Genomic DNA, 27,115 nt, shown 5'->3' on the forward strand with positions numbered 1-27,115 from the left:
TTAATAAAATGTTCATGTTTGAGCATGAGGCTTGGCCTCTCATGACGTTTTTTCTCGGCCATATCTACACTGGGAGACAAAATGATGATTCCTTCCCTACCCCCTGGACATCACTGTGCATTGACAGGCACTGCATCAGCCTCTTAGTACACTGACGGCAGGGCCGGATCTAGGGATAGGCAGAAGAGGCAGCTGCCTAGGGCACTAACATTCTGCCTACCCCAGTCCATATTCGCACCCCTCAGTCTTACTTCCCTTCCTTCCCTCTGTCACCCACCCCTCCCCTCCGTCACTCTCCCCTCCCTCCTGTCACTCTCCCCTTCCCTCCCATCACCCCTCTGTCGCTCACCCCTCCGTCGCTCACCCCTCCGTCGTTCACCCTTCCATCGTTCACCCTTCCATCGATCGTCCCTTCGTCGCTCACCCCTCCATCAATCACCCCTCCGTCAATCACCCCTCCATCAATCACCCCGCTGTCGCTCACCCCTCTGTCTCTCACCCCACCGTCGCTCACCCCTCCTTCTCGCTCACTTATGCGCACACGCACGGGGAGAGGTGGCCGGCCGGGGCATGTTGTGGTGCAAAAATGCATACTTTGGCATATCCTTGATAAAATTCACACTGTTTGTTCACTAACTTTTAGGGACAGATTTATTAAGGATCGAGTTGTGTTTTCCAAGAAAATTCAGGTTTTCGAATGAAAAAAAAACTACCCCGACAATGGAAAAAAACTCTAATATGAAAATACACCATCTAAAATCTGCTGAGGTCATGAAGAAGTCAGTAGCAGAGATTCCTTAAACCATTTGAAAATCTTCACGATGTTCCAGTTTTTTTCAGTGTTTTGCACCAAAAACTCGATCAGTTCGAGCGATTCAAGATTTTTTTCGCCGAAAACTCGGTTAATTCAAATTTTTGGGTTGTTGACCCCAACTCGCTGAATTTAGTTTTTTCCACTCAAGAACAACAGAACAATGGGAAGGTAACCAGATAACAGCTCCGTGGTAGAGCTAAGAACAGCACCCAATAGTAAAAATCCAGATGACACTGCAACACCTTCAGTTTCATTAAATTTTATATTGTAGAGTGAATTATTTGCAGTGTAAACAGTGTAATTTAGAAATAAAAACTACACCATAAAAATCCCTTTCAATCTAAGTGTTTTAATTAGAGGTATGGGACTGTTATCCAGAACGCTCAGAACCTGGAGTTTCCAGATAACGGATCTTTCTATAATTTGTATTTTCATACCTTAAGCCTACTAAAAAAGAATTCAAACATTAAATAAACCAAATAAGATTGTTCTGCCTCCATAAGGATTATTTGGGATCAAGTACAAGGTACTGTTTTATTATTACAGAAAAATTGATAACATTTAAAAAATGTTGAATTACTGTATTTGTTTAAAATGGAGTCTATAGCAAATAGCCCTCCCATAATTAGGAGGTTTCTGGATAACATGTTTCCAGATAGGATTTTTTTTTTTCCATACAAAACTGCAGCATTTGTTGAATGCTGTAGACTAGCAACTAGCTTAAAGGTTTAGCAGATTCTGCATGTTGGTACTTAAATTAATTGTGTTTTGGCCATGCTTGACCGACATCTGTTCTGAACAGAGTATGCTCTTTGACCTTGCTAGGATTGACACTAGAGAAAGTAATAAGGAAAGTTTGGATAAGGCAGTAGGGAAAGGGCTAAATATGACACCACATTCATTAATTCCTTTATAGAAAAAACAAACTAAAAGGAAAATAATTACACATCATTTATTTTTCCATGATACAGGTATGGTGAAAATAATCAATGTGGTGTAGCAGCCATTTATGAATTCCACTTTATTCATGTTCAGATTTACAGGTCTGGTGGCATCATATATGTTTAGATTATTGTTTTAGCCCTTGTATTGCCAATATAGTTACTCTAAGGCCAGAAGCACATGCGGTACCTGCCTAGCACTGCCATCTTGCAGTTGCAGAAAACAGTTGCAATCGTAATGCTCTTTATTTCTCTTGATGTTGGAAAGAACCCTGGATGAGGCATGCAGTGCAATGGCAAATGAACTTTGACACAGAAAATGCTCAAGTGAGGGGTAACGCCACAGATGGGGTCAGTAGTAATAAATGAATGAATACATAACACCTACTATTTTGCTGATCTCAGTTTATCTGGTAAACATCTAGAATTCAGGAAATACAGCTGTGTTGGCCCTATCTGTGCGCTTGATTGCAGTTGTTTGAGGCTAACCACAAAAAGATGTAAAAAGGATCTGCTTTGCCTGTAAGGAATAATTACACAAAAATAAATGATAGAAAAACGAGTGCAGCACCCACAATGTGGGTCTCTTGTAAAATTGAGCAAAGGGGAAACCCCCAACGATGTGCTTTGACTTTTGCATTTATGTCATAAATATGTTAAGGCAAGGCTGCGTTGGACCTGCTGACTGAATAATTTCAATTGCATTAGTATATGTATGTGTAGTTTGGGTTTCAACAGGATGAAGAACGGTGCTTTTGAAAATGCAAGTTGGCCTTTGTTACCACGAGTCCTGTAGCGGGTCTGGTACCCACAAAAACCTGCGGTACCCTTTCAGGAGTGGGTATAGACAGGGGTCGGCAGTTCTCCGGGTTTGCGGGACGTGGGTCGGGTTGCGGGAGTTTTACTCCTTTTTTTTGAGCACTTCCTGTTGTACTGCTTTTTTTCTGATCACGCCTACTTCTAATGATGTACCCACAAAAACCTGTGGTACCTTGCGGGTTGCAGGTAGAAGTTTCGGTAGCGGGTATAGACACGGGTCGGTGGTTCTCCTGGTTTGCGGGTCTGGTCGCGGGTCTTCTCTGAGGACTTCCTGTTTTATTCCTTTTTTTCGGATGACGTCTACTTCTAATGATGTCACGTCCGGTTTACAATGACAGCACTTCCTGTTTCTTGATGGTCAGCAGATCCGGTTGCTGACAAGGTACTTGCAGATCGGGGTAGCGGGTCCAAGCGCGTAAGTATGCGGGTCCGGGTTGCGGGTCGGGTTTAACAAGGGACAATAGGCAGATAAATCTCGAAAATCAAATTCATATTTTTTAAAAAACTCGAATTGAGTTTGGATAATTCCCTAGTCGAATTTGACAGTTTTAACCATAAACAAATTCTGAATACCGACTCGAAAACTCAAATCTAATCTGAATCAAATTTGACTAAACTCGATTTGAGTTTTTTTCTCTGATAAAAACGAATGTTAGGAAGGCTAGTCACATGTCCAAATTGGTCCCTGGAATTTTCCCATCGATTTATACATGAACTCGGCAGGTTTTAGGTGGTGAATAGTCAAATTTTAATTTTTAAAGGGCCACAGTTTGATAAATCTTGAAATTCAAATCGAGTTTGGATAATTCACAATTCGAATTTGAGAGTTTTGACTATAAAAAAATGTAATTTGAATTTTCAATTCGACCCTTAATAAATCAGCTCCTAACTGTTATACAACTATCCTTGCAAGTACCTTGCTCCTGCTGTTAAAACAGAATTGTGTCGCACTGAACTTCCTCATAAATAAGACGACATCTTCAATTTAAAGGGCATCATCTATCATGAAGATACAGGCTACAATATTAACATATAGCCAGACCTAGTTTTTCCCACCTGATTTTTAACCTGCCATGTGCAAGTTTTACTTCATGCAGAAAAACAGACAAATATAAGGGACACCTGGCGTGATCCTGCAAAAATCCCTATGCTGCAACAACCACAAAAATGTGACCAAGCAGCACCACAAAACAGCAGAGAAAGTATATCAATATAAAAGTGAAGTAACAATTGGAAAAAGAAAAAACACCAACAAGTCAAGCTACAGACATAATTGCAACATTATAAAATAAATCATACAATAAACAGGAAAGAACGACGTTTCAAGATGTAGCATGTTGGAACAGTCTTAGTATGAATCAAATGCCCAAGCCAAATTCTACTCACACCCCCAATATGCCAAGCAAGATAATCCAGTACTGCACCATGGCAAATACACTCCAGACTCCACCCGCACATAAAATCAAAATTCGAAAAAAAATTGTCTGAGTTAAGATCAGTTTAGCGAGGTCTCTGATTTGACATCTATACACTGGGCCAAACTTCCTCTGATCCACTCGTTGACACCATATTCTACAATAGGGATGCACTGAATCCAGAATTAGGTTCGGGATTCTGCCTTTTTCAGCAGGATTCGGCCGAATCCTTCCGCCTGGCTGAACCGAATCCGAATTTGCACCTGCAAATTAGGGCGGAGATGGTAACTTTTTATCACAAAAGAAGGATATAAAAAATGTTTTCCCCTTCCCATCCTTGCATATGCAAATTACGATTCGATTTGGTATTCTGCAGAATCCTTGGTGATAGACAGATTAAAAGATAGACAGATAGAGTAGATAGATAGACAGACAGACAGAAAGATGATAGATAGATAAAAAGATACACAGAGTAGATAGATAGATGCTAGATAGACAGACAGATACTCCCCGGTGTTTTATGTAGAATTCTCTGCTATATCAAAGTACATATTATAGCTCAACATTTGCTAATTCAATCCCAACTTTTACACCAGTGGGGAGATTCCTACGGAGCAGGTTTACTTTCCACTCCAGAAATCACAAACATGGTCTTGTCGTTGAGACTGCATGCCCACTGGGTAACCACTCTTACAGAGTCCTGCACTGCACAGCTACTTACCCTTTAAGAATCAAAAAAGCAAAACTTTAAAACAAGCAAAAATATTCTAGTGCACAGACCCCTGTACATTTGTATATGTAATACAGCATTAAAAATATTAGCCCCTTCTGTTTTGTTTATATGTGCAAAATAATAATTAAAAAAAGGATTTTATTAACACATTCTGTCCGAGATAGGTAAGCAGCATGCCTACTATTTCAATGACCCTCTCTTATAATATGGTTATGTAAATTGTGATCAAATATTGTCTAATATACAAGTGGTTCCTCATCCTGGGTCATATGAAATCAACATCCCCCTTATACATTTTTTAAATAATGAAAAAAAAAAAACATTTAATGAACTCCAAACAACACTCCTAACACTCCTTGCAAAACACTCACCACAATAATGACTTGGAATAAAAGAGGGGGTGCTAGGACAATGCCCCTTCATTTATCATATTTAAGGGTTAACTCAGCTTTAAAGGGATACTGTCATGGGAAATATTTTCTCTCAAAAAGCATCAGTTAATAGTGCTGCTCCAGCAGACTTCAGCACTGAATCCATTTCTCAAAAGAGCAAACAGATTTTTTTTATACTTAATTTGGAAATCTGACATGGGGCTAGACATATTGTCAGTTTCCCAGCTGCCTCAGTCATGTGACTTGTGCTCTGATAAACTTCAGTCACTCTTTACTGCAAGTTGGAGTGATGTCACCCCCCCAGGATGTAAACTAGATAACAGCTCCCTAACACAAGATAACAGCTGCCTGGTAGGTCTAAGAACAGCACTAAATATTAAAATCCAGGTCCTACTGTGACACATTCAGTAACATTGAGTAGGAAAAACAACAGCCTGACAGAAAGCAGTTCCATCCTAAAGTGCTGACTCTTTCTGAAAGCACATGACCAGGCAAAATAAACTGAGATGGCTGCCTACACACCAATATCACAACTAGAAAAATACACTTGCTGGTTCAGGAATGGAATTGTATATTGTAAAGTGAATTATTTGCAGTGTAAACCGTGTAATTTAGAAATAAAAACTACATCATAAATCATGACAGAATCCGTTTAAGTTAATTTTTAGTATGTTACAGAATGTCATGTTCTTAGCAACTGTTTAATTGGTCTTCATTTTTAGTCATTCCTCTTCCTCTTATGCCTCTTTCCAGCTGATGAGGCTATGTTATTCCATTCCAAACTTGTGTCCAAAAACAGTAACAATTCAATAACCACAAATAATAAATAAAAAAAATGTATCAGTATTTCACTGCACATATAATAAGAGTTAACTTAAAAGTGAACTACTTCTCATTTAAAGTTTAACCTGTTTACTAGTTAACCTGTTTACTAGGTTAGGGGAACTGAATGTTACCCAAAGAATAAGGAGTACAGGTGGCACGTGATATATGAATGTATATCTTTATTTATATAATGCTAATGTGCATGTCCTGCTGTACATATTTACAAGTCAGTAATATAACAAATATCCTAATAAATACAATTAAATATGCACAATAACAATATCATACATAGTAAAAAGGGGATAAAACATGAAGAAAGTCTCTGCCATTTAGAGTTTACAGAGTCGCGTGTACTGCTTTCCATATCAACCTTTTATTGCACGTGTACACATATGAATGCCTGACATTCCTACTAGATACTACACAACTGATGATTACTATTCTGTTAAAACTACTATCCAGAGATCCCCTCCCCCATCAGCTATGATTGTTATAATAGTGTACAGTGGTATTAAAGTTCCTTTAAACTGTACCCAACCCCTCCCACCCAAACTCTGGTCCTGCTCTGTCCATGCCACACCCTCATTCAACCACACTGGAACCCCTTGGGAATTATAGGCCTTACAGTGATCAGCGGCTAACTGAATTACAAACCTGAGAGTTGTGCAGAGAGCAAAATATTTAACCCATAGATGCCCAACTTCAGCCCCCCTGCTGCTCTGTACATACAGCCAACTATTAGTTAATAGTGCTGCTCCAGCAGACTTCTGCACTGAAATGTGTTTTTCAAAAGAGCAAACAGATTTTTTTATTTTTAATTTTGGCTAGACATATTATCAGTTTCCCAGCTTCCCCCAGTCATGTGACTTGTGCTCTGATAAACTTCGGTCACTCTTTACTGCAGGTTGGAGTGATATCACCACCTCCCTTCCCTCCCTCCCACCCCGGCAGCCCATTAGCAAAACAATAAGAAGGTAAGCAGATAGCAGCTCCCTAACACAAGATAACAGCTCCCTGGTAGATCTAAAGGTCCCCATAGATGCAAAATCCAACCAATTCGTCAAATTATCATGAAGTTAGTGGGATTCGAATGATCGTACGTCTTACGATTTTTCGTCCGACATCAGTCAGAAAATTGATCGGCCAGGTTAAAAAATCTTTATCGGCCCCAGTGCAATCTATCTATATTTGCAGGGCCAAGCAGGCAGCTACCCTCAGTTTTGCTGGCAATATCGCCTGAAATTGTCTTTTTAGTTGATGGACACATCGTACTTTTAAACGATCGTTTCGAGATAATCGTGGTCTCACAATAAAGAAAAGATCTTTTAAAGATCTTTACATCTATGGCCAGCTTTAGAACAGCACTCAATCGTAAAATCCAGGTTTTACGATTGATATCACTCCAACCCACTGCGACAAATTCAGTTACATTGAGTAGGAGAAACAACTAAAGATTTATCTATACACACATCCACACTGCACCACAGTGCCTAAGCAACGAATGTGTATAGAAAACGGATCCACACACACACTAGTTAATGCAGTCGGGGAGTATCCCCTTTTAGTCAGCCACCAAACATTCAACGTTTCGGGGGAGGGAACACCCACCCGGGGGGGGAACACCCAACCTTCATTAGGGTGAACTACAGGTGTGCGGTAGGAGAAATTACATTGTAACCACAGTGCCTAAGGGCAGAGACACACGCTGCTATTTCGTGACAAATCGATTCTTTTTCTGGCGACTAATCTCCCTGACCTGCCTTCCCACCAGTGATTTACATTCTAGCCAGCGGGAAGGAAGGTCGGGGAGATTGGTCACGGAAACTTTTCCAAAGTTGCCTCACGAGGAATCTGCGGCGACTTTGGAAAGCCAAAGCGATCCAAGTGCCATCCCACCGGCAATTTACATTCTACCGGCAGGAAGGCAGTTCGGTGAGATTAGTTGCCCCGAAGAAGCGATTTATCACTGGGCGACTAAACTCCCGAAATAGCAGCGTGTCTCTGCCCTTAAAGGCGTAGTAACAATGAATGACGTTTAACATATTTTCTACCTATTTCTTTAAATTTGTTATTTTGTGTACTAAACAAGAAAATAAAACTGTTTGTACCATACCACTTCTGGGTTCTGCCAAGTCCCTGTATCTACAGACAAGCTTTTTGCCATAATTAGCTGTTCCTTATCTGAAAGTGGGACAAACGTTGCCTTGTTTATACAGAGCTCATTACAAAATGAAATGCGTTTAGGAAAAAGAAACCGTTTTTTCTTATCCAAAACAATGACTTCCCTAATTGAAGTAATTTCGAGTTAAATGAACAGGCATAATATATTTTCATCATAATCCCGATTTATTGAGATCAGTAGATACGTATATACTGCCCCTTTAAAAGTGACAGAGCTCTCCAGCATTAATAATCTACACCTTCTACTGACCGGAACACCCTGAATAACCCGCACAGCCTCCGCCCCACCATTAATCCACGTGTAACCTGATGGCAACCTCATGACAATTCGCGGGAAAAAGCATCCGCAGGTCACGCTTCCGTCTCAGCCAATCAGCGTACAGTAAACAGCATTCCGGGCAACACCCTCTGACTCATTTTCGCGCCATTAGCGGTTTGCCAGGACTAAAAATGGAGTAGTGATGTCAGACAGCGCCTGTTTCCAGAAATGAAAGTGAGGCGGAATGTGCAAAGCGGGACACCGGGGAAAAACTCGGCTAGTGAAAGTAGTAGTCACATTGAAAACAAATAAAAGACTCCACTGTATAAAGAATAAAGCCTGCGTTATATGATACTGATATGGGTAGACTTGGTTTGCTAACAGGTCAGCCAAGAACCATAAGTGCTGCTGGGCTCTGTGATCAAAATAAACTGCAGGTCACGTGGTATATTAATGCTTCACAAAATCAATAACGGCCCTTCTTTTATTTCTTTTTGTCTTCCTCTTTCCAGCTTTCAAATGGGGATCACTGGTGACCTCATCTAAAAAACAAATCCAATGTAAGGCTACAGATGTATTGTTATTGCTACTTTTTATTACTCACCTGTTTTATTTGGGTCTTTCCTATTTCAGTCTCTTATTCAACCCAATGCATGGTTGCTAGGGTAAGTTGGACCTTAGCAACCAGATGGATGAAATTGCAAACTGCAGAGTTGCTCAATACCTCAAAAACCACAAATAAAAAAATGAAAACCAACTGTAAATTGACCAAGAATAATCCCTTTAACTAAAGCTCCTAGTGAACTGCTCAGTTGTTTACATAAATGGGACAGGAGAATTTAACCCACTGATTAAGCTATTGATTAAATATGAAAAAAAACATTTTAAACAGAAACGGTTCATTGTTGCTAATAAATGATAGGGTGATTGGACGTTACAGCATTTTTCAATGCATTTTTTAAGCTATTGTCTTTGTCTGCATATGTATACAATAAAAGCTTTAAATACATAAATAAATAATTATATTATATATATATATATAAAAAAAATATATATATATATATATATATCTTTGACAAGATATAGTGGATAATTATTCCAGAGCTTATGATTGTCTACATTGTTCCAAATCACACCCCTTATTAGGCCCTCTCCTGTTCATATTCCAGTCTCTTATTCAAATCAATGCATGGTTGCTAGGGTAATTTGGACCCTAGCAAACAGAATGCTGATATTGAAAACTGGAGAGCTACTGAATAAAAAGTTAAGTAGCCCAAAAACTACAAATAATAAAAAAATGAAAACCAAATTGCAAATTGTCTCAGAATATAACTCTCTACATCATACTAAAAGTTAACTCAAAGGTGAACAACCCCTTTAATAATTACAGCACCCAGTTGGCAGTGGGAGGGCCCTTTGATTATTGATGGCAGCCCTGGGTGCATGACATTAATATTAACACATAATCAGCACAACATTTTAGGGCTGGACTCCACAAGCATTTTGGGTCGGATCGACACCTGCCGACAAAACGCACGCGACAAGTCGGATGTAGTCGCACGTGTGAAGATATAATTGGACTAAATGAAACGTCAACTACAGGGGGTCCCCAACCTTTTGACCCTGTGAGCAACATTCAGAAGTAAAAGGTGTTGGGGAGCAACACTAGCATGAAAAATGTTCTTGGGGTGCCAAATAAGGGCTGTGGTTGGCCATTTGGTAGCTCCTATGTGGGTTGTCAACCTACATTGAGGCTCTGGTGGGCAGTGCTCCTGGTTTTTATGCACCAAAACTTACCTCCAAGCCTGGAATTCAAAAATAAGCACCTGTTTTGAGGCCACTGGGAGCAACATCCAAGGGGTTGGAGAGCAACATGTTACTCACGAGCTACTGGTTGGGATCACTGAACTACACGGTCGGACTGTGGGATAAAGACGCTGCTTTCTGCGTCCATATCCGACAGTCGTGTCGCGTCGGATGTAATGTAGTTACTCCAACTTTTCATTCAATGCAATTATATCTTCACACGTGTGCAGGTCCGGACTGAGAATTGAAATAGGCCCTGGCCTTTCAGGTACACAGAGGCCCAATTAGCCCACATAGAGGCCCAAACAGCCCCCACCAGCCCACTAAATACTGACTTTCTATGGGACCTTATAACAGCGCCTCTGGCATTTGCCAGAACCCACAGATTGCCAGTCTGGGCTTGTGCGTCTCCATCCGACTTGTTGCGTGCGTTTTGTTGGCGGGTGTTGATCCAATGAAATACGATTGTGGAGTCCAGCCCTAACAATTTCATGAGGCATGAGCAATGTTGCCTCGTGATTTGTGTCTATAACTGATGTGGACGCTGCCCATGAAATGGGGCTTTATTAAGGCAAACTTTGTGGTTGCTAAGGGTTACTGGGCAAACTTCTTGCATTTTGTTACATATCGGGGCAATTAAGTTTTTACTTTAGAGAGCAGTGCAGGTTGAACTAGGAAAGCAGCAGTTTAATAGCAACATTAAAAAAATGCTTTATTAATTTGGTCAGCTGAGTTTTAGAGCCCTGCTGTCTGTATACACTAGATTTTAGGCCTTGTCAGACAAACCATATGCCAGTCATAGGTTCAAATAAGCTAATGTTAAACACCTATAAGAGATTTGCTTATTTATCCAAATGTCTGTCTCCAAACCATTAATAACAAATTCGCCGGTTACGGTAAAACGCTGCCTCATATCATTACTCTGAGAAAATATGACTTGCCACCACAAAGATGGCTGCAAGCCTCCACCCACGCTTGCTGACTATTTTAGCAATGACTCGGCATGAAGCTCCGCCCCCTCCCATGCGGCAAGTACCACATGTTCTAGCACTGAGCTGCCGGCAAAGCATAGGAGTTGAAGGGCCAAGATGGCGGCGCGGTGGGGAGCAGGAGAGGAGACCTTAGCCATCGGAGGAATGGAGCTCTTCACCGCCGGAGGTCCTCTCCAGGTACGCTAATGTTACTTGGAAGGAAGCCCGAACCCAGTCCGTCCCTTAGCGGTGCTTGTCTGCGCTTAGGGGGCCCGTATTTCCCGGCTGCCGGTGACACGTGGATGGGAGATACTCGTGTCTGTAGGATCCGCCCGAGCAAGGCCGCTGTTTCAGTATAGTGCAGCGTGTCATCCATTAGTAACACCTCTCTGGCTGCGTGGCAGTGGCTACATGTGCCTCTCAGGGCTTTCCTGGTGAGCCGGCAAGCCTGACACGTGCAGTCATGGAGGCAGTCTTGCTGTTTGCCGCTGCTGTACATCACACCCTGTGCAGCACTCCGTGTGCAACACTCGCATGCAACTTGTGGCACTCCAGCTGTCGCTCGCACCGACACGACACAACTTTGTCTGGCTAGGGTTGCAGGGAGTTGTACTTTAATTAAAGCATTTGGGTCTGCGCAGTGGTCGGAACTATTGTTGAACGTGTGGCTTTTCCGCATTTCTCATAGTGTATACTAAGGATACAAAGTTTCCATTGACATGTTTTTATTAGTTTCACTGTGTAACTTCCTTTTACGGGCTAATCTGTTTGTAATGTATGAGTGCGACTTTACCTGTGTGCTTTAAGCACGTCGCACATGTTCTTTCTTCCTTTTACTTGCCATCATATACATACATACATACATACATACATACATACATACATACATACATACATACGAGTGGGACCAGGAAGGGTGCTCCATGTGTTGGATAGGCAGCAGCACCCATGCAGTCCATAGAGGCACATGGAAGTGTAAAATGCACATGGAAGTGTGTCCTGATCTTAAGATGGGCATTCAGGGGAGAAATCTGTAGACAGCAGGATGTTGTAGGGTTTGGGGCATAAAGGGTTTATAATAAATATATGGAGTTTGTTGAATTTTTTTTTAAGATTAATAATTGATTGGATAATTGGGTTTAATTTCAGGTTTAGTTAACCACTGAATGTGAAGGTGTGCTTTTATTGTACCTTCCTGAGATTCTCAAAATATGTAGCAAAATTAGTGCAAAAATTAGCATAAATGTACAAATTAGTACATGTAGTTATAGACTACACGCCCATATTATAGAGATGCATAATCGTTCTGGGGTTTGCAAGCATGTCTTTCCAACAGTTCTGATATCTGTCCAAAATAAATCTATCTATCTATCTATATATAAAAAAAAAAAATCTATTTTCACCAAATCCACTATTTTGGATTCGGCCGGAATCCAAAGCGAAAGACTTGGGCGAATACTGAACAGAATGCAAATTAGGGGTGGGAAGGGGAAAACATTTTTTAGTCATTAGATTTCCCTCCCCACCCCTAATTTGCATATGCGGGTTCGGCCGGGCAGAAGGATTCGGCCGAATCCTGTATTCGGTGCATCCCTAATATATATAAATTAAAAAAACACACACACACACACATCCATTGGCTATTGATAAGTGTGACCAAAGTATTTGTTTGTGATAAGGACCTTGGATTGTAAGTACTGCTGAGGAGCTAACTTGCTAAAATGGCATCTGCACCCCAAAACTTTTTTTGTTTTGCAGGATAAAGATATACTTATCTAATTTAAATATGTAGCAATGGTTAGTAAATTGTGAATGTGATAAGTCTCTGGACTACTGCATCTGTCTCCTAAAACAATATAGCAAAATCCCGGAGCAGAACTGATTTCTGCTACATTGTATAAAGAGTCACGACCATGTGTCCCCGCAGAAACAAAAGGGATACACACATCATGCTATCAGTTGCATTTACATTTTACATGTAAGGGACCTGTTAACTAGAATGCTTGGGACCTGGGGTTTTCCAGATAATGGGTCTTTCCGTAATTTGCATCTTAATAAAATCATGTAAATCTTAAACTAAATTCTATCTTGGTTTGGATCAAGTACAAGCTACTGTTTTATTATTACAAATAAATTAAATAATTTTTAAAAAGCTTTACTATTTGGGTAAAAAGGAGTCTATGGGATACGTCTTTCCGTAACTTTGGAGCTTTCTGGGTAATCTGTTTTTGGATAATAGATCCCATACCTAACTTGAATTATTTAATGTGTGTAAACTGGAATATTTCTTAAATGTTGATTCATTATGTGCAAAAAATAGTTTTGGCTTTTAGAAGGTTTTTTTTGTCGGTGAGCAGGATGCTAAGGCTGATATTTGTGTTCCCATGTGTTCTATTAACACTAAAGAAGTAGCAACACTTTCCTACATGTACAGCAGTTATGTATGTATCCCTGGCTGCTGAATGTTTGTTTTCCAGGTATAGTATGTAGACGGGAAAGTTTTAGTTATGACTTATATCTGAACCAATATAGACATGTGATCTCCACTCCAAATTGCTGTGTGTGGCCAAGTCTAACCCAATGTTGAGCAGGCGGTTTTCTGGGACTAATGGTCCACACAGCACTAGCACCTATTTAGTCCCCATTGAAAATATGCCATTAAAAAGCATGCTTGCTATACAAACTATCTTGTACAAATATACAAATTGGTATACAAAATGTTAGTCTACAATTAGATCAACTCACAAGTGGTGGCAGAGTCTAATAACAAGTATGAGTGTTGGATATTTTAAGTACCAGTAGCATCAAAATAAAAATGCCAAACTGGTCTGTTTGCTTCAGTAACACTAATATTGTCTATATAAACAAGTTGCTGTGTAGCAATGGAGGCAATTGTGAGTAAATGGCAGATAAGCTCTGTAACCGCAGGCTTTTTTTTTTTTTAAATTGTTTTTTTTTTAAATTTTGTTTTTTGAAGGGCTGCCCCCACAGCTACACATTCGCTTATTTATATACTACTGTATAACTATAGTAGTGTTTCTGAAGCAAAGATGTCTGTTCTACCAGTGTGGGGCAACTGTACATTATATTTTAATTTCATTAAAACACTTTAATTGTTTTGGTGTTACTATTCCTCCTGCCCGTGCGCCCAACTTCCGGGTCTCTTTTATAGACTGCCCGCCAATGATGTCACAAAAGGGGCAAAGGCGCGTCTATAAAAGTAAAATCAACCCGGAAGCCAGCATTTGGAAGGTCGCAGTCAGGCACAGCTGTAAGAGCTCAACCTGCGACCCGGAAAGGAGTGTGCGAAGTCGTCCCGAACCCCCCACCCTGCGGCTATCAGGTTGGCCCGCACATCACTACTACAGGGCTACAGATCAACTTACAAGCAGTAGTGTCTCTAATGAATGGGCAGGCCGAGCAGTTCTATATGATCAGAGAGCATAAAAGGACAAGGAAAGTTAAACTAAAGAAGTAGCTAGAAATGTTGTACATTCTGTTTTGTGCTTCTCTACCAGCCCAAGGCACCCACAGCCCTTTAGCAGTAAAGATCTGTCTCCAAAGATGCCCCAATAGCTCCCCATCTTCGTTTCAACTGATTCGCTGCACATGCTCTGTGCTGCTGTCACTTACTGAGCTTAGGGACCCACTCACAATATACAGTACACATAGAATAGAAATGTTACAATATAAGAATAAATGATAAGGCTTACTAATTAATACAGATATTTACTACATGGTAGCACAGAAACCAGTGCAATTAGCATCAGAATTTAAAAATCAGCCCTGTAGCATCAGCTTATATTACAGGCCAACCTCATTTTCTGCTTGATAATTAGTGATGACCCCTAAATTTAGCTTCTCAACAGCTGCTCAGAGTCCACTGAGCATGTGAGTGTCACAGACACTTTCCAAGATGGTGACCCCCTGTGACAAGTTTGAAGTCCTGGATCATTGCTGCTATCGAGAAGCTGAAATTTTAGGCTGGTGCAACAAGTTCAGTATATAAAAAATTGAATTTTTAGCCCTATTCATTTTTAAGGTTTAGTTCTCCTTTAAAGGACTTGTTGATGTAGAGAGAGATATTCTGACACAATTTGGAATTTTTTAATTTTATTTAAGGTTTTTGAGTTATTTAGCTTTTTATTCAGCAACTCTTCAATTTGCATTTTAAGCAATCTGGAATTTAGGGTCTAAATTACCCTAGCAACCATGCATTGATTTGAATAAGAGACTATGAATATGAATAGGAGACGCCTCAATAGAAAGATGAGTAATTGCAGTAACAATACATTTATAGCCTTACAGAGCATTTACTTTTTAGAAAGGGTCAGCGACGCCCATTTGAAAGCTGCAAAGGGTCAGGAAAAAAGGCAAATAACTATAAAACTATAAAAAAAAAAAAAATGAAAACCAATTAAAAAGTTGCTTAGAACTACCTTAAAGGTGAACCACCCCTTTAAAATGAGTGAGCCTATATGTATAGAGTATAAATTAAATCACAAGCACAATGTCCTTTTGTAAGTTATCTATGGTATTCTTCCTCTGTGTGCTCCTTGTACTGTTCGGAGTATGACTTCAGTTGTTTGGGTTCTGGTTGTGGATGCAATGGAGTGATCAAATGGCAGAGACAATCCAGCACATAAGCAAGTGTGAAACCCATCACCTTTGCAACTGTTGAGAACTGTGCATGCAAATGACGAGGAAGGAACCGAGGTGACCGTTTGTTTCAATGAAAATGCCTGCGTTTTGTTAAGGTTTCTCACTGTAGTGTGTGGAATGAAATCTGCATCCCTCCATGTGTTGCTCAGCCTCCGCTTTAGTCACGTGATCTCCTTGGAGTTTTATTTAGGTCTCCGTTTTGTATTTCAGGTTGTGGGAGGATAAATGGGCATCTCTGCGGTTATTGTGGTGGCTTCCCACGGTGTTTCAACTTTTGTTTGTCCAGTTAATGTAACAACATGTATTTATATCTAATATTCTTGTAACGGCGCTTAGGAATCCGATCATATCCTCACTGTGCTACTTGGGAAACTAAGCACATGCTTCCTGTTCATTCACAGGTTTGATAGTTGTTTCCTCCACTCCAAATTGCAATCTATAGATAAAATGTATCCAAGGTGTCGCTGCAATTCACACTGTGGACGTTGTTCAGGCTGCATCTGTCAGACTCCCAGCATCGGCTAGTCTTTCTTTTAACGGAAACCTATATAAAATCATTTGTGTACATTGTAGCAATGGATGTGACTTCCCTACAGCTCATATGCATAGAGATGAACAGAGATGCGTTTGTTGGCTGTACAAATGTGATGAATGAATGCTGAAATGTACTTCCTAGCTTTGCTCTTCAGTTGGCTTTGTCCCTTAAAGGAACATTTCAGTGTAAAAATAAAAACTGGATAAATAGGCTGTGCAAAATAAAAAATGTTTCTAATATAGTCAAGCAAAAATGTAATCTATAAAGTCTGGAGTGACTGGATTTCTAATATAATAGCCAGAATCCAACTTTCTTCCTTTCAACTCTCTAACGCTTGAGTCAGCGACTTGAAGGGCGACCATATGGGACATAACTGTTCAGTGAGTTTGCAATTGATCCTCAGCATGCAGCTCAGATTCAAAAACAACAGATATGGCCCATGTGGCTCCCCTCAAGTCACTGATTGGCTACTGATTGGTCACCAGGGTAACCAATCAGTGGAAACCAAGAGAGCTGAAAAGCAGGAAGTAATGTTCTGTTCTATTATGTTATGTTTGGGGGGGGTGTCCTCTCTATGGCTATGATTATGAAACTTATGTGGCGTGTTTACTGCATTCTAATAAGGACTATACTTAAAAGGGTGGTTCACCTTTAACTTAACTTTTAGAATGCTGGTCTTCATTTTTTCTTATTGCTTTTGAATTATTTGCTGCCACCTTCTGACTCTTTCCAGCTTTCAAATGGGGGTCACTGACCCCACCTAAAAACAAATGCTCTGAAAGGCTACAAACATTTACTTTGTATTACTCCTCTTTCTCCTATTCATATTTCAGTCTCTTATTCAAGTCGGTGCATGGTTGCTAGGGTAATTTGGTTCCTAGCAAATAGTGCTGAAATTGCAAACTGAAGAGCTGGTGAATAAATAGCTAACTTAAAACCACAAATAATAAAAAGAGACCCAGCTGCAGGTTGTCTCTGCATATCATGCTCTACATCATACTAAAATTTAATTTAAATGTGAACACCTAATGCTTTTACTTCCTCTAGTGCAGTGCCCCAAACACATTAACCATTGTTCCTCCGAGGTAGCATTTTGTTTAGCCAGAAATACCATATTGTCAGAGCTAAAGCAACACAAATATACAGCCCCAACACTTCCAAGAGCACTGCAAGCAATTATTCTGTATGGGACTTTTGATTCTCTGTGAATAGTTGGATTGTGTTTTCCAGCTCTTAAAATACACCACTGTTAGGGAAACAAATGGTCCTGGGAATGGAATTACTGTGCCAGTTAAAAATTGTAAATATTGCTGTCTGTATCTCCACATTGCTAGTTTCCTATCATTTCACCTTCGTCCCAAGATGACTTTATCTTTGAGGCCATATCTTTAACACACCTGGTTCTTTAAAGGAGCAATAACACCAAAAAAATAGTGTTTTAAAGTAATGAAAATATAATGTACTGTTGCCCTGCACTGGTAAAATTGATGTGTATGATTCAGATACTCTACTATAGTTTATATAAACAAGCTGCAGTGTAGCCATGGGGGCAGCCATTCAAAGCTGAAATTGGAAAAAAGGCACAGGATATACAGCACATAAGATATGTTCTGAAGAATTCCATTGTATACTGCAGAGCTTATCCTGTATGTGAATGGCTTCCCCATGGCTACACAGTAGCATTTTTATATAAACTATAGTAGTCTTTCTGAAGTAAACACCAGTTGTACCAGTGCAGGGCAACACTACATTATATTTTCATTCCATTAAAGAAGGAAAGCTACCTATAGTTTATTGATATATATAGATTAGCCACAATGGTGCAAGCTACAACACTATATTTATTCTTTAGAATGCTTTACCATACCACTCTAGATGCTTTTTCTGTTTAGGATAGCAGCTGCCATATTAGCTTGGTCTTACATCACTTCCTACCTCGGTCTCTCCCTGCTGCTCATAGCTCTGGCTCAGATTACAAGAGGGAGAGGAGCAAACTGAGCATGCTAGCCCTGGAGGTTCTGCTGAATTCAAGTCTGATGCAGAAGCCCATGTATACACAAAAGAAGGAAAGAAAGCGTTTCTTTTGACGGAGGACTCGGAGCAGCATTACTTTGATGGTTTTATATAGACCTTTCTAACAAAGCTTACTTAGTTTTAACCTTTCCTTTTCCTTTAAAACACCAATTTTTTTGGTGTTACTGTTCCTTTGTCACCTTTTCAGCAAAACCGATTGATTATTGAAAAAATAGCTTATTTATAATAGTGGCCTACTTTTACTACAAAAATAAAACCTTCCCTATATTCCGATTAATAAATATGAAAGATGATATCCTGATTTTACTTTTTTCCACCCCAAAAAAAAACTAACCTCGGATTCAAAATGTAGCCCCGTTAATTCAAAAGCCTAATGATTAAAATTGGTAGGGTGTCCTGATTTTAACAAGCAGCAATTAGCAAATAAACAGTGAAACATAAGGACGTAGGTTATTGTCTGTGCAGAATGATCCAACGCTGTATTTCTCGTTCTGCGAGTGACTTGATGTGATGCTTACCTCAAAGGACCTTTAATGTACGTGTGTTTAACACCCTCTAATGGTCAGAAATCGCTCGCTTCGCTCTGCATTATGTAAGGCACATCAGAAGCAGAGAAAATGAAGTAACTTCTAAGAATTTGAGTCATGGTTTGAGCCAAACCTCCCTGAGTCAGTCCTGTGACTCATCTGCTGTGCATTGTCTTCTCCTGAATTTTCCAAACTTTACTCTGCTTGGAAGTTACCGATTTGTTTGCCTTAGTAGAGATAGTCATATACCTCCATAGAATAACACAATTTCGTGCTTCCTGTTGAGATGACTTGGCTGAGTGCTTTCACTTTCACACATATAAAGTTATGGGACCTTATCCAGAATACTCGGGACCTGTGGCTTTCTAGATAATGGATATTTTTGTGATTTGGATCTTTATACCATAAGTCTGCTAGAAAATCATGTAAACATTAAACCCAATAGACCCAAATGGTTATTCTTCCAATAAGGATTAATTATATATTAGTTTGGATCAAGTACAAGTTAGTTTTTTTTTATAACAGAGACAAAGAAAATCGTTTTAGAAAATTATTATTTTGTTGAGTATGGGAAACGGCCTTTCAGTAATTCGCAGCATTCTGTATAACAGGTTTCCGGATAACTGATCCCATACCTGTACAAGTAAAATATTTTCTTTGCGTGGAAGTTTTGCCTACAGTAGAATACTTAGAATACTGGAATACTATTTGCTTAACACATTCTGTGTAAGACATTTTTTCTGATTGATATTTAAATTTTATTGTCTGGGTTTTAGCATGTAAAGCAATGTGGCACACTGATCTATTGTGTGCAATGAATACAATCCCCATAAGTATAATTCTACCCCCCTCAAATGACTATAGCACACTCTTTTATTGGCTAAATCCCATAGCAGTGAATGCACAGAACACTGCTGAGTATAGTGTTTCTCCCATCATCCACTTTGCTGTAGCATACACTTTTTGCCTTACTACTAAACAATGAGCTGCTGGGGAAAATTCCTGTGCCCTGATCTCTATAGAGATAAGTGCAGTTAGTTGCACGTTCTTCTGTTCTTCCCGTCCAGCAGTAACTAATGAATACAGGCTAGATGGGTTGAATAAAGTTTATGGTGGTGAAAAATTGACCCTTAATCACATTTTGATATGTTTGAGGTATTTTGTAGACTTTTTACTTGTAACAAACATCAAGGGGACTTGTTTCTTGCCTGGTACAGATTCTTCTCTAGTGCTACTTTCTCGCTATAAGGGGGTTGGCAGGTGAACGGAAGAACTCATTACATGGGGCAGTAATGGCTCAAAAATGTGGAAGGAATTTTTGCTCTGTTTCATTTGACAATTTCCAATTTTCCAGGGGCAAGAGTATATTGGGTGTTTTGTCACCTGCAGGAATAATATTTCCACCCCATCTGCCATCACCATGAAAAGTGAATTAATTTTAGTTTAGTGATGATGGCACATGGGAATTATTCTCCACCATCAGCAGAGCAGCTCCTAAAACAGCCACTGTCGCCTCCTATTCACAGCATTGATACTGATGCCTTTTGCCCAAAAATGTTCTGTATTTTCAGCCTGAAAGACCAATACCAGTGTTTAAATGCTTTTCGCATTCAAGTGAAAATACACCTCCTGCCATAACCTTACCATTATGTACAATTTTTATTATTTTTCTTAATGTTCAATGGTTGTATTTTTCCAATGTTTAAAGATTGAATTCTCTTACATGTTGCAGTGCAATGTCCTGGAGGATCATGAGTCTTGTTCCGGCCTTTCAGACCTTAGCCTGGATGCAGGTGGATTCCTGGGAACTTTCCAGGGCTATGTGGATCACTCTATCATATCTATCATTGATGATACTGGTGCACTGGCTGAGGTAGGTCTTTAATAGTGACAATGGTTTCCCCACATCGCATGCTACCTGATGAAGCCACATTAGCGTAAGATTTAGACTTTGTCGAACCCTCTAAGACTATTCTGTTCCTTTTCCTCTTTGTAGAACAAAGGCCACTTTGATGAAGAGAACGAGCTGTCTCTTCTGAATGCTCTGACAGAGATTTTGGACAATGCAGACGATGAGAATATGTCTCCTTTTGACACAATCCCAGACACGGAACTACTTGTTTCCCCAAAAGACAAAGAAAATTCTACAGTAAGTTTTGGCAAGTTGATGCATCTGCTACAAGGAAACTGCATTATGTTCATTAAGGATATATATCGGAAGGCTCTTTAAACCATTGCTTATTTGCATCTGATGTCATTGGTCAGTCTGTTTTCCCGCTTTGTCCATTATATGTAAAATATGTACGCATCTCCAACTTTAATATTCACTTTGTTAATGATAGGGATCATAGTGTGGTCAAGTATCCATTCACTGTTCGCTTCACCCTCTAACTCGCCCTGACCCACAGGCTAGCAATTTGAATTCCTCGTCAGAGGAAGCACTACTTGTATCAATAAGAGAAATGTATTTCACTGGTAATTTCGGTAAAATAAGATTACACCCATTTCTAAATTGAATAGGGCTTTCCAGTTAAAATATTTGCTTGTTTTTCAAATGTGTATACTTTTGAACAGTCGCAGCAAAGCTAAAAGTGCCTCATTTCTGAAACCTTTTGTCTAGTTGCAGAGATTTCTAAGTCTATCACGTACACCACCTGATCGAGCGGTTTCACCATTGGATGATCAACGCAGAATTAATGGCAAGGTAAGAATTTTAAGGGTTAGAGGCTAAATCCAACATTTCAAAGATTCCTGACCAAGGGAGGGATATACCTTGGACGGTTTGAATTTCATCACAAGCTTCTTTGGTAAATCACTCCCTTGGTCAGGAATCTTTGAAATGTTGAATTAAAATGCATACAAATTTGTGGCTCAATAAAATTGGCTGAACGTTTTAAGTGCTTGCTCCTGTTACACCAGCAGATGTTTTATGGTGATTTTCTGCTATAGATATTATGTATGTTGTTCATGAAGTTGCCTGTTAGCTTTATCTGTGGAATCGTATGCTGCTCTAGTTAAGACAGGGAGAGTTGCGTTTCATCCACATGCTCTATATTTAGTCTAGGTTTATTTTTTGCTTTCAACTTATTTTTAAAATGCACAGCAATGATTAGGCCCTGTGACTCAGCAGCGTCTTTGTCGGAGTTAGTGCTGTTCGCTTAACAGATAAAAATTACTAATTTATACCACTGTGCACAACTCGTGTTCTAGCCTGTACACACAGGTTAAGGATAGAGGGCAGGGCAATAAATGTCTATCCCCATAACTTGTGAGAACAAGTGCTCTGAGACAAATCAATCCCTTTAAGTTATGAGTAGTGGTAAACCACAACTTTCTCACACAATCATTGAGTCTTTGATTATTGATATGAGATGTTCTTTGGCCATAATTTTTATCTTAAATATACAGTTATACCATATGTTTTCTCTAATACCTTTTTATTTGTGTTCTATCACAGTTTGACTCTCACACATCAGGTCAAAATTGGGAATTATTTCCAGAAAACATCAGTTCTACACCAAAGAGACACAACAGACAGAGAAACATGAGGGGATGTCTAATGCGGAGGTTAAGGCCAGAGATTACCCATCAGCGAAGTGATGGGGAAGATGAAGATGTCCCAAGCCCAGAAAAAAACTCTGAAAACAGCACCACAATAGATTTTGAACCAGAATTTGCAGCTAATTCCGTAAACGGGGAAAATGCATTTGAGGAGGAGATGTTTATGAAGAGAACACCTTGTATAATTAATACAGAAAATGTTGCTCTTAATGACCTTGTGAAATATATGCACCCATATTGCCTTCCATCAATTGCTGCTTGCATGGATTCTCAAGAGACTGAGATAGAGGATAACCTAAATGAAGGTATATTTCTTGAAATTGTAGCAAATGGAAAATGTATTAAATTGCCAGTGATGATTGAGCCGGCTGAGGAGATGTCGGAATCCGAGGGCTTTGAAGAAAGAATCTGTCTTTCGGGGGAAAACAATTCTGAAGTTGAAATGCAGAAACTCTCTGAAGAACAGTGCGGATCTCTACAGGATAGTGATCAACATTTAGAAAAGGGTACAGGTGAATGTACACAACCCTTGCAGGAACCAATACTTCTGGACTGCAAAGAAATGTTGCCCGTTCTATCCTCTCAGGAGGAGGAGCCCACATTGGAACCACAGCAAAAGGACATTGTGGAACCTAAGCCTACGTTAGATGATGGTTTAAGTGAAACCATTTTCAAACAAAGCAATGACTTTGATACAAAAAGTAATGATCAGAATTTTGAGCCAGCAGAGCCTGGTCCTGTAACGAAAGGTAATGAAGCAGAATTATCTGTTCAAGATACTGTTAATGAATATGTGGCACAGAAGGGGAAGAAATCTGACAAAGCAAGTTACGACAACCAAAAATCTAAGATGAAAATGAAAAATAAGAAGACAACTGAATGTAAACAGCAGGATGTAGCAGAGAAGATGTCACTACAGAACAACCAGCCTCCTGTGTGTCTGAGTAACCCGGTAGTTCAAGAGTCCGATTTTCTAATAAAACAACTAGAGCAGGTGAAAAGGGAGACTCTGGAGTTAAGGTCTTCTAAAATGGTCAGAGCAAAAGCAAGGTCAAGGCTAAACATTGATACTTCCAGTGCTCCAGGGAAGAAATTGCAAAATGAAAAGACTAAAAAGATTGAGAAGTCCCTTGCTATGGAAACCAAGCAAGCAAAGAAAAGTTCAGAAAATGCTGCTTCAGAAAAATGTTTAGCTCAAAACAATGTTGAAAATTTGTGTGAGCAAGCTGAAGGCAAATCAGCTGAACACATTGAAGTGAATACATTTCTAGATGACAAACAAGTCCACCCACAAGAGGGTGAAGGTAAAGACTACCTTCCAAATGCCCAGTGCAAAGAGAGTCTTAATTTGGATGAGAGAAGCCCAGTGAAAGGGGAGATACAAAATGATGAAGTAAGGATGACTAAAGAGGCCAAACCAAAGTCCCTCAGTTTAAGTGAATACAGGATGAGAATGCAACAGCGCAAACCAAATGCAGAGCAGCGAGACAATGAAAGTACATCTGAAAGTAAATGGCCATCCATTCCTGAGCCACCAACTGAATTGGCAGAAATCCCTTGTTTGGTTGTACCTGGAAAGGAACAGGTCTCTTTAAAACCATCCAACGTAAAGCCATTAGAGGAAAAGTCATTATGTGCTCTATTCAGAGCTGAAGAACCATCTGGCTTGGAGAACTCCTCTAGCTCTGTTTCTGCAACATCTGTAGAGTCAGTACCAATTGCAGAAGCTCTGCAACCTAAACAGCCTGATGTACAGGCAGAAACTGTTGCCATGGACTTTACTCCTTTCAGCGTGGCTTCCCAACCAAATGTTCCGCCACCCCCTTTTTTCACACCTACATGGCCTTCTGTTTCCTTGCAACCTCCATACTATCCAAGTATACCTCCTCCACCTGCAGTTACATTTCCAAATGGTGTAACACATGATCCCTTGCACACACTACCTATGCCTCCACCACCTGTTATGGCTTGGCCTCCATATCCACCACCACCATTTGCAATGGGTCCTGTTCCATCTCCTGATCTGTCTCTCTGGGGTGCTGGATTACCTCCTCCACCACTTCCTTTTTGGCCACATCCACCAGTGCAGCAAGGTTTGCCTGAAAGAGGGCCACCATTACTGAGCACTGATGGAACTACTGCCATGCCTCCAGTTGCCTCCAGTGAAGTTAATAAAAATATTGATCCTCACTTGTCTAAAGAGACCTATGTTGCACCGGTTAAACACCAGCTGCACACCGGTAAAAGTTCCTCAAAGAAAGCTGATCATAGTGGTTTAGTTTCAAGTGATGGAAATACCAATGATGTAGCGAAACCTCCAAAAGTATTGATTAAACAAAGCAAAGTACCCCTTAAGCAGTCTGAGAATAGAGCAACAAAGCTATCTGCACAGGGCCACTTTGACCTCAGGAAATCCGATCTTTCTAAATCTGCTGGATCGGTGGAGAAGAAGCTGGAAAGTATGAAAGCCGAGCCACAAAAAGCAAATTTGCTGGATCCAAAGTCTGCAAATCCGGTGGTCTTAAAGATCATGGAAATTCTAAAGAAAGCTCAAAAACTTGGCTTCCAAATAAACCCTCAACAAACTTTGGAATCTGGAAGTGCTAAATCAGGTGTACTTCTCTCCAGTCCAAAACTGGCTTTGTGTGCCCCCTTACAACCAGTTCAAAATGAGAAGCCTTGCAAGGAACAAGGGAAAGTAAAACCATCAACACTGACACAAAGTTTTGACACAAATCCCGCCCTGGAGAAACAGGCAAAGGGTGAAAATTTAAATGTACCATCTGAAGTGCAGAAACAAGGGACAGCAGAGAGTTCTCAGGTACCCAATAACCAGCCAGTCCAGCTATCCGTATCCATAGATCCCATCCCATTAGATACTAGAGCTAATGGAAACATCAAGATCATTTCCGCCGTTGCAAAAGATGCCCATTCTTCTGTGGAAAACTTCCCTTGTGAAGAAGGCAAGTGGTATTTGGTTTTGCCTTTTGCATTGTGTTCTTTCTTATTCTGAGTGGTAAAATAAGTATTGTTGTTTTTGAAGGTATTGAAGCTACTGATCTAACCAGTCTCCTGGAACAGTTTGAGAAGTCTGAAGGTACATGCTTCATATGTATTTGAGTTAAAAAAAAAAAATGGAAAGGATTACAGCATATTCAGGATTTTAGCAGGATGAAAGTCCCTTTCTATGGCTTTGGCCTTGTTTTATTTTGACAGATTAGACAACCTTGACAAGGGAGGAGGACTTGGAGTAAGAAAGTGAAGTCCTATATTTTGCTAATGGCTTGTCCAGGGGTGCTTCGCCGTTGAGGCGCCTCAGGCGGCAGTGCCCCACTAGGTACCAGGGGCAGCAAAAAAGCTGCTCCTGGTACTTTAAGAGCAAATTTCTGGGGGAGGGGGGGCAGCAGCAACTGCTGCTGCCTCAGGCAGCGGAGGGGCCAGGATCGCCCCTGGGCTTGTCTATGAAATAAACATTCTCTGTGTTGGAGGAATCTTAAAGATTATTTATCAAAAGGGCCTAACACATTTTTTTTCACCAGTGTTTTCATAATCATTGGTCAGCAAGACGCATTTTATGGGGCCTGCCCCTCCTATCATCGGGTTGGGTCAATGATTTTGCAAACTGTAGTAATCCCTCTTCTGTGCCTTATTATCTTAAAGTACATATCATGTACTCATTCTGGCCTTACTGCCTTCCAGATAACAGGGCACAAAGGTGTTTCATTCTTTGCACCTTACATTTTTTGCTGTTTACTCCTTCAAAGAAGCTGCGGGTTAGGCAGTAAAGTGTGTTTCAACCTTATATTTGAGCGCAGCCAGTTAAATTTAGCATAGTGTACATGACGAGCTAGCCAGCTGAACCATTGATACAAAGAGATCTAAACAATGTAAAATTATGATTATTTGGAGGTTAAATATGCAAAGTAGTTTAACAGATTTGGTTCTTTACAGCTAACAATGAGGAACAACACACACAAAGTCCTGAGTTAAAAGTGGCTGTAGGAAACTCTGGGTAAGTATGAGAGTTACCCTACAGCTATACACTTGTGTCTCTAGCAGGTTTGAAACAACGATTGTACATCAGTTTGTGCCCCATATGCTTGAAATCTGCATTTTGTCCAGCAAGAACCTTGGATTTCTGCTGGCAGAGACATTGTATAGGTGGAGCATAGTTTGTTAGTGAGGCAGCCACCTGCTTTCTAAAGCTTTAACACCCCTCCCCTAAGAATTGGGTTCAGTAGATCACTTAACAAACTGTTTTATGTATTCAGTACTACCATCTTGGATGTGTCCTTTTTCATTTACATGGGACCTTATACTGTATATGAGATGCAATAATGTGCCCCCCCCCAGAAATTCCACATAAAAGAGCAAGTCTTCCATGGATACATTTTATAGAAAGAAAGGCTAGTTGTTGACTGCTCCTTCTGTTTTGAGCTTTTTATATCCTGGAGTATGTGTCGCACAAAATAAATATTTTAACCACTGTTACTCCCTATGTATAACTGATAAAAATGTAGACATTGCACATAAACTTGCGTAATTTCTATTCTCAGGTCAGAGAGACCAGTGGAGAAGAAGGCACTGGATAGACTTCTGGCCCCCGAGTTGGCCAGTACTGCTGGTAAGATTATTATTTT

At 40.1% G+C, this 27,115-nt stretch overlaps 1 protein-coding gene across 1 annotated transcript in view; it reads left to right on the top strand.

The window, feature by feature from the left end:
- Positions 1 to 11,195: 11,195 nt before the first annotated feature.
- The window catches only part of pprc1.L (peroxisome proliferator-activated receptor gamma, coactivator-related 1 L homeolog), a 30,093-nt gene continuing 14,173 nt past the window's right edge, over positions 11,196 to 27,115 (top strand). The window contains exons 1-8 of the mRNA XM_018225253.2: positions 11,196 to 11,354; positions 20,647 to 20,787; positions 20,911 to 21,063; positions 21,535 to 21,618; positions 22,372 to 25,438; positions 25,519 to 25,572; positions 26,427 to 26,487; positions 27,032 to 27,099. Of these exons, the coding sequence (XP_018080742.1) occupies positions 11,274 to 11,354; positions 20,647 to 20,787; positions 20,911 to 21,063; positions 21,535 to 21,618; positions 22,372 to 25,438; positions 25,519 to 25,572; positions 26,427 to 26,487; positions 27,032 to 27,099 (3,709 nt within the window). The 5' untranslated portion in view covers positions 11,196 to 11,273. The remainder of the gene's footprint in view (positions 11,355 to 20,646; positions 20,788 to 20,910; positions 21,064 to 21,534; positions 21,619 to 22,371; positions 25,439 to 25,518; positions 25,573 to 26,426; positions 26,488 to 27,031; positions 27,100 to 27,115) is intronic.

The sequence above is a fragment of the Xenopus laevis genome, chromosome 7L (assembly GCF_017654675.1).
Source record: "Xenopus laevis strain J_2021 chromosome 7L, Xenopus_laevis_v10.1, whole genome shotgun sequence".
Lineage (NCBI taxonomy): Eukaryota > Metazoa > Chordata > Amphibia > Anura > Pipidae > Xenopus > Xenopus laevis.